Here is a 9070-nt window from a genome sequence, read left to right as displayed (position 1 = left end):
AAACAGTTTCTAGTGTTTGCAGCACAGCACTAGGGCCAGACGATTGCATTAAAATAAAGGAGATGCGGAAAGTCAGGGCAAGGACCACATCAATGAGACAATGCAGTCCTCCATTCAATGTCTGGTATCAAGCCTGCCCAATATCTGGATGTTTTTTGGCTATATATCAGTTGGGGAAGACTGTCGTCCCATACACAGCCAGATAAACTGCTGAATTATTTTGAAGGACCCAAATTGGCAGCTTAAATCTTCCCATGTATGTCCACCAAGACTAACTGTTTGGTCTGTATGTACCAATGAAAAGTCACATAATGGGTCATGATACATGCTTGTAATCAATAAGCAGGGGTGAATTTATACTCTATTTCTACCCTGTATCATGAACCTTGCAAAATAATTAAATAGAAAAATTTGCTGTAATTATATAGTTAACTTTCTGGTGCCCTAGGCTGAACCTTTTTGGCCTGTATGGTAGAAACAATTCACTGGGCCTTCTAGCCTACAGATAACTATGGTGAAGTGCCTCCCTCTCAGGAGTAGCCAGTGCAGGTGATTCACTCTTTCCAATTGCTGGCTGTAGTGTTAGGACCCAGGTATATATTACTGTTATTAGTCATTTGCAGATACTTTTTTATTTTTAAAACCATTCCTGGGATGATATCTTAATTTCATTACATGTTCACAAACAAAAATCAAGTATTGTACCTTTTTTAGAGCATATTCTATATTATGGTGTTATTTAACAAAATTTTTTTTTCATGTTTACTAATGTGCAGCCTTTCAATTTTCAAGCATACTCACATTAAACTTAAATATTCATATACTGCATACTGTGTGTAAATATGAAAGGACATTGGAGGTCATCAAAAAGTTGGCCAAATCTTTCACAGGTTTTTTCAGGGTTTGTCCGAATCCCAAAATAGTGGATTTGGTGCATCCCTAGTTAATAGAGGTTCTATAGCAAAAGTGCAAACAGCTTTTTTTATATTTAATATTGAGATTTCACATGGGACTAGCCATAGTCTTCCTTTCCCAGGGTGCCACAGCCATGTGACCTGTGCACTGATAAACTTCAGTTACACTTTACTGCTGAGCTGCAAGTTGGAGTGATATCACCCCTCTCCCAGCAGCCGATCAGCAGAACAATGGGAAGGGAGCAAGATAGCAGCTCCCAGTAGATATCAGAATAGCACTCAATAGTAAGTAGAAATTCAAACCTGACTTGTGACTCCTCCAGTTACATGGGAGTAGGAGAAACAACCACACCAGCATTGGGAGCATTTCCTCTTCCTTGTTCGCTCGCTTGCACATGTGCAGTAGAGTGAAAAGCCGAACTTTAACAAATAAGTCAGCTTTTCACTCTACTGCGCATGTGCCGGCCCCAGGATTTTGACACAGACGGAAGAAGGAAGCTCGCTGCAGGTACCCCAGGCTGGTGAGGTTTTTTCCTAACAGGGGCACCAGCCTGGGGTAAAAGGTAAGCGATTAAAGTCACATGGGGGCCTAACATTTTGGCACCCCCAAGTGATTTAGACTTTCCTTCTCCTTTAAGAATAAAATCTTACATGGTAGAGTTATTTGCTATGTAAACAGTGTAATTTAAAAATGAAAAGTATACAATAAAAATCATGACAGAATCCCTTTAACAACAACTCCAGCTAACAAATGGCGCTGTCATTTTACACTTGTATGGAGCTGCTTACCCATTTTGTTCTGATGTTGATTCCATAAACAGTTTGGATGTCAACAGAGAGTGTTCAGACTGAGGAATGTTGTGGTAAGGAAGGAGCAAGAGGTACTTGCTTTGGGCAATAGAACCTTTTGGTCCTGCCCAGCATACATGTATGGCACATATAATGTTAGCATCATTACTCAAGTCAAATGGCATATAGTTTTCAGTTTTGAGCAGTGGTCTGAATCAGAAGTTCTCAACTAAACTAGGAGAAAGTGTAGCCATTATCACTTCCACAGGTCTGCCAATGGCATACATATTCCATGACAGGATGCATTAATGGACTAGATTTTAATCTGAGACACTCAACCAATCATTCTGAAGAGCAATTACATTCAATAAAGATTGGCCATTAAATGACAAGGAAAGGTTAATATAAATTAAAAGTAAGTCTAAAGGCATTTTTTTAAGTACTTACTGCATATCTAAATTCCCAGATCCCTGCTTGCTTCTCTGAGATATGGTGCTGGCAGCCTACAGCAGTGTGAAGACTACAGTGACACTGAAATCTCTCTCCCCTTCCTGTAGGTGCCAGCGGCAGCCTTCCTATTCTCTGAGCATGTGTGTAACTTGATCCTGTCTCCTGTTCACATGTGTAAATGTGAAGTAAGTGTGACTGAGTAAATATTTGATTAGGTGAGCCAAAAGTGTGGCGTTTTTACTAAACAATAGAAGGACTATTGGGCAGTATGCTTTTTACATTTTGACTTGCATTCTCCTTTAAGGCTGACCAACTGTCTGATCATATTTCTGTTTGCTTAATGTTTACATTCAGACAAGCTAATGCATATTAATAGTCAATGCAATATGCCATTTGGCAACTGCAATTACCACTTACTAAAACTGACAGTTCACCAAAAGACATAATGAATTTAGCTCCCTAAATCAGGTTGATTTTATCTTTTTGTTTTCAGGTAAATTTGCTAATGCAGGCCTTGCCAAGTGGTATTTTCAAACATTAGAAATTTTCAGACATATATTTGTTGGGCAGATCATCAGTTTGGTACATACACAGGCCAATAATTTAATCTGGAAGGACTAAATTGGCAATTTATATCCTGCATATTACATGCCAGATCTATTGTGCCTATAGCAGGCCCTTTTTGATTTAATGCATATTACAATATCAGTGGGGGATTCTTCATGTACATGAATGTCACTAACCTAGATTCAGAAGCTTTAAAGGAATACTGTTATGGGAAAACATGATTTTTCAGAACCCATCAGTTAATAGAGCTTCTCCAGCAGAATCCTGCAATGAAATCTGTTTTTTCAAAAAAGCAAATAGATTCTTTTATATTCAATTTTGAATTTTCACGTGGGGCTAGCCATATTCTTCATTTCCCAGGGTGCCACAACCATGTGACCTGTGCACTGATAAACTTCAGTTACACTTTACTGCTGAGCTGCAAGTTGGAGTGATATTACCCCCCTCCCAGCAGACGATCAGCAGAACAATAGGAAGGAAGCAAGATAGCAGCTCCCAGTAGATATCAGAATAGCACTCAATAGTAAAAAATCCAAGTCCCCTTGGGACTCCTCCAGTTACATGGGAGTAGGAGAAACAATAGGTTACCTGAAAGCAGTTCAGTGTAGCACTGGTTCTCCTGAAAGCTCAGACTCGGGCACAATGCACTGACATGGCTGCCTACACACCAATATTAAAACTAAAAAAATGCATTTGTTGGTTCAAAAATAACATTTTATATGTTAGAGTGAATTATTTGCTATGTAAACAGTGTCATTTAGAAATAAAAAGTATACCATAAAAATCATGACAGTATCCCTTTAAATTCACCCTCTAAAAGAACTATCCTCAATGCAATATTCTCTCCTTTTTGGCTATGTGCACCAAAATTTCTTTGTGTACATTTTAAATTTGCGTGCGCATTTTTAAAAACTGTTTGCAAAGGTCAGAATAAATATAAAATGCATCAAGTGCTTCTTTATAGAAAGATGTGATGTTTTCCTAAAGAAGCAGCAAAGAAAAAAACATTGTAGTGGCCAATAATGTGAATACAGGGAATGCAATTGCGCAAGAACTAGGGGCAAGCAGAAGAGACGCATGCCTAGGGCATAATTCTGGGGTGGTGTTGGTTCAGTTAGGCCAAGGCTGGAATTAGAGGCAAGTGGCAAGTGCCTAGGGCGCAATGTGGGGGGAGCACTAGTCACGTGCCTCTTCTACTCCCCTATTCCATGCCCTTGTCCCCCCCTGCGCTGCCAGCACGCATGCACGCACCTAGGAACGAGTGAGCGCATGCACGCCGACAGAGTAGGGTAATGCTTTTACATTACCAATCTGGTCCCCCATGTTCCTCCATGAGGGGGCTGCCATATTTGTGCAGCAGGAGTCCGTTAGCATTAGAACCTATAAATAACAAGGGACAGTCAGGTTGGCACAACAGTCAGGTTTAGGAACTTCAAGTAACAAATCAACATGACCTATAGGTAACTTTTAATGTACATTCATATTTTGAAGAGTAGTTTTGTGTGCGCATGCACAAACGAGGGCACTGGGTGGTGGGCTTGCTGGGGCCGCTGCAGTGAGGGGAAAGGGTCCAGAACTAGAGGTAGAGGTAGAGGAACCTACCTGCACCCCCTACCATTGCACCCTAGGCAAGTGCCTCTTCTGCCTACCCCTAGTTCTGGCCCTGCTGTATACAAATGCCAACCAGGCCAGGACTTGCAATATGTGGGTTCTGGCAAATGCCAGAGGGGCTGCTGTAGGATGCCATAGATGCCTGTTTTGAATCCCAGTCCAGACCTAAGGCCAACCCTGTACACTAAATAATTGACCCACAGGTGGGATAGATGGATCGCTCATGAGGAGTTATATACGTTACAGCCCCCTTTTCATTGTTCTGATTATTTGGGCAGACAACTAATGTCACAAACAGCGGTAGACTTGATCCCTAAACTGATAAATAGCTATTGTACCTGCATATTTGTTGAGATCTGTGAGCCTCAATACAGGTACTGAAAATGATATCCATACATTTGTGACCAATAAGGATAAGGGCTGTGGTACATGGGGAAATGCCATCCCACCAGCGAGAATGTAAATCGCCGGTGGGATCGCATACGCAGTGCTGAAATCAACAAAGTTTCCTGTTAAGGCAACTTCAGTGGCAATTTACATTCTAGTGGTGGGATGGCATTTCGGGGAGATTAGTCGCCTACGACAAGGGAGATTTGTTGCGGGTGACTAATCTCCCTGTGTGCCACAACCCTAAGGGGCACACTAGAGCTAGGCACAATACAGTTAGTACGCAAATACTAATGGTGGCCATACACAGGCAGATTTCAGCTGCCGATTTGGGTCCTTCAGATAGGCCTACCCAACTGATATCTGCCCTAAAATTGGGCAGAACAATCGAATTTGCCCAATATCGCCCAAGCATAGGTGAGCATATAGGAAGCTGATCTACTCATTTGGCGACCTCGCCAATCACAAAGTGTATAGGTACATTTAGAATTTTTACATGTATTGACTTTGATGTATTTTAGTTTTTACTGGTTTCATCCACTGTAGTAAATTGGGCTGTGATTTGAATGGCTAACACAGGTTTTTCAAGCATAGACTAACAAGCTAAAGCACTGCTACTGCTGGCATATTCTTTAATGTGGAAATAACAAAGGAGTGGTACTTTGGGTGCCATAGAGGCATCACAATACAGTGAGACACAGTGTCACAGCAGTTCCTTTTGGCGGTGTGTGATTTTAATTCCCTGTTCCACTGGCTGGGATTTATACTATTCTCAATATCCCAGGCAGGAACAAAAGTGGCTTCTCCGAGAAGTTATCCCGAGACGTCCCACTTTGCCGGCTCTAGAGCTCCCTTCCCAGACACATGCCTGGAGGTTTAGAAATAGGAACACACTGCTCCCCCCACAGCACCCCCACCCCAGCTCCAGCCATGCCTCTGCCCATCACACCCCTTATATAGTCAAATGCAGTCAAATGGTCGGCAGCAGCGAATAGAAGAAGCCATCCTTAAAAAAAGCCAACAGCGGGACAGAAAGGCAAGGCTCCCAAAAAAGTATTGGGTGTCCGTAGGAATGTGTGTGCCCCCCCTCGCTGCCTTCCCTGCTACATATTTGTGAGGCTGGAACAGCTGAGAGTTTGCACTCCAGCCCAGGGCTCAGACTAGGAAGGATCCCTCTCCCTGCATCTTCTGTCAAGTTCTCTCTGTCACCCTAACCCCCCACACAAGCAGCAGCCATGGACGCCATCAAGAAGAAGATGCAGATGCTTAAACTGGACAAGGAAAATGCCTTGGACAGAGCAGAACAGGCTGAAGCAGACAAGAAGGGAGCAGAGGAGAAGAGCAAACAGGTCTGCATCTTGGGAATCCCTTTATTCCAAGAGTACCTTCCCGTGTAGTTCTAGCAGCAATTCCTGGAACTTGTCCCACCTTAATACCCCCCAAGGACCTGTCTCAACTTTTATCTGGTGGTCTGACCTGCCCCTAATCATCGATAATTGGAATTATAATTATGTAGACAGCATATTCCGACCACCCTGCAGGCAGCCCTGAGCGACTGACTTGTGCCCAAACCAGTGCCTCTCTTGCTGTTGTTAAAATACTATGCCTAGCTTCGTCTGTCAGGGGATGCTGGGAATTGTAGTTTAGCCACATCTAGAGATCCACAAATGTTGTACATGTGGGCTGAGTTCTTACCAGGTATACCTTGCTACAAATATTTTCTTTTTAGGGATCTCTGCTAAGGATGATGGTCTGTTAATCATGCCTGCATACCAGCAGTTTAATAGTTGTATTTAATGAATGAATGAAACAAATGGGGCATATGTAGTGCATGGGAAAACCTGTGCTCCAACACTGTATTACAGCTTGGCAAGTTCTGTGCCCTCTGCAGCATCATTCATCAAATGTGCAACAAATGGAGCTGCTGCTTTGAAGGGGTTAATATGTAGAAGTTACTGTTTGTCCTCAGATATATCCCTTCTACTCACTCATCAGCTTATTTAGTTATGTACTGATAATATCAGCCCCATTTTTCATATATTAAGGGAATGCCCCCCACCTCTGTGGTTTTTGAGCTGAAATCAGTGCATCAGTGCTACCATAGACATTCTCTATAGCATCCTCCTTAAAGAGGGTGGTCTGGTGCACTGTACATATGTCTAATCCTCAGCAAATGATAGATTATATGTACCCACTGACAGATATATATTGTCTATCTGTTTTTTTTTTTTAACCTTTACAAACTTATTAGTTAGAGGAGGAAATCGCCCAACTGGAAAAGCAGTTGCGGGTGACTGAGGATACCAGAGATAAGATTATGGATGATTTTCATCACGCTGAAGAAAGCCTCTTGGCTGCCGAGGAGAAGGCCACTAAGGTACTGGGTTGCTCCAATGAAGCTATCTAACTCTATTCTCTCTTTTTTTTCTCTCTCTCTCCCTCTCTGTGGTACCTGTCCTGTCTCTCTGCACCTCTGTTGCCTGCTGCCATACGTTACTGCACCCCCCCCCCGTCACTTCCCTTGTCCATACACCTGCTACCCAACCTTGGTACCGGGTCTACCTGCCTCAGCTGGAGGATGAACTTGTAGCATTGCAGAAGAAACTAAAAGGTACTGAGGATGAGCTGGACAAATACTCTGAAGCCCTGAAAGATGCCCAGGAGAAGCTGGAACTTGCAGAGAAGAAAGCCACTGATGTAAGTTTTGTCCCTGCCCATTCCCTCAACACATTGTTCTTTAAGCAAATCCACTGTAGCTCTGCACTTACTCAATCCATTCATGTATTCTACTTTATTATCACTGCATGAACCCACAGAGGCATTGGCAAATACACTTAGCCTTGCAAAGGAGAAATGCGGGTTTGCATTCCGGACCTTTTACTCCTTCAATAAATGTGTCAAATATTTCTATTCTCATAGTTAGAACTTCAGCACTCTATCCAATATGACTAGATATCATTTTGTTTTTTCACTTTATGTATACCAGTGGGGGGGATAATAAGAGGTAGAAAGGGTAACGGGCATAGAAGTGGATTTTCTGTATCTCCTACAACCTGTAAATAACTGGCTGTAGATGATAGAAAAACAAATCATTAAAAAATGTACTTTTTGCACATTTTAGAGGTTATTATACAAGTTCATAGAAACCTAAATGTACTGTTAATTAGAGCCTAGCAGTCAGAGGATTAAGATTACTATGTTGCATGTGTAGGCCAGGATAAGGAACCCCCAGACAGATTTTAGGGGGAAAAAGAATGATGAGCTTTAGCTACTGCCAGTCAGTGAGGTCATTGTGATTGTAACAGTTTAAATTTTGCAGTGACCTCTTTCTCCCATGGCGTCATACTCCTGCCAAGGAGAAATCTAGTACTTACAGTGGAGGAAGGAGGAAAATGATACTTGCTGGCCCTGCAGAGTACAGAGATAGGAACACTCTTGGTTTATATATAACTTCAAGCTTTATATGGTATACACTCAAGGCTCTTGGCCCCAGCTGTCTGCCCCCTGTCACACATTAAATAACTTCATTCTAGGGTGGATCCTATACATTTACAAGGTTCTTTGTATGCTGCCTGTGTTGCTTCAGCCCAACCTCACACAACTGATGTGATATAGGCTAAATCAAAGAACAGTCAGCGACAATTCAAATTTTTCAAAAACATTTTTTAGATTTTTTAGGAAACCTGCACTCTAATTAACATTTCAAATATTTTCATGCAGTCAGTATTTATTATATTTTACAAAAAAAGCTGAAGTACAGTAACATAAATAAATAAGGGTTATAAATGTGTTCTTCTTAAAAATTATAATTGTGTACTGCGCATATTGGTATGTATTTTGCTTGAAATTCTAAAGATTAAATTGTGCCATTTTTAGACAGACAGGGGACATGAGTTTGATTGCCCAAATACATGATATTATATGTATATATTTTGCCAGTCTATTCATATTCTTTGTGATTTGTATGTTTCTAACAGATAGTTCATACTATTACACTTTGCTACATTTGAAAGGAGTTGCTCTAACTTCAAAGGGCTGCTTGTATATTGTAGCGCTCTCCCAGTGACAGATTAGGAAGAAAGCTTTCCCTACCAGCATGCTGACAAATTTTGTTCACAAGATGTCATATAATTTAAATTCAAAGTAAACCAAAATATCCTATATATGTCTAACACTTACAATCTTCCATGTGAGAGCAAAGTGCTTTAAAACTGCATTGTCCCTTTAAATAGTTCAGTAAAAATATAAATTAACAGTTGCGACTATAATAACATCAGTGTCTCTACAAAAACTGTTCAGCCATGCAGCAATGCATGTAATGTGAGCAGGGTATAGATGCAGGATTTGTACTG

General features: G+C 41.4%; 1 protein-coding gene across 9 annotated transcripts in view; it reads left to right on the top strand.

Moving 5' to 3' along the window:
- Positions 1-5735: 5735 nt before the first annotated feature.
- Positions 5736-9070, top strand: part of tpm1 (tropomyosin 1) — a 30100-nt gene continuing 26765 nt past the window's right edge. For 2 of the 9 annotated variants that reach the window (XM_012966416.1, XM_012966415.1), the window contains exons 1-2: positions 5736-6067; positions 7290-7415. In XM_012966416.1, the coding sequence (XP_012821870.1) occupies positions 5954-6067; positions 7290-7415 (240 nt within the window). In that variant the 5' untranslated portion in view covers positions 5736-5953. Of the gene's footprint in view, positions 6068-6969; positions 7096-7289; positions 7416-9070 lie in introns of all 9 variants that reach the window. The other 7 variants (XM_031897837.1, XM_031897838.1, XM_031897841.1 and 4 more) reach the window with 6 other exon arrangements.

This window comes from Xenopus tropicalis, chromosome 3 (assembly GCF_000004195.4).
Source record: "Xenopus tropicalis strain Nigerian chromosome 3, UCB_Xtro_10.0, whole genome shotgun sequence".
Taxonomy (NCBI): Eukaryota; Metazoa; Chordata; class Amphibia; order Anura; family Pipidae; genus Xenopus; species Xenopus tropicalis.
This window is presented reverse-complemented; position numbering and strand designations above follow the sequence as displayed.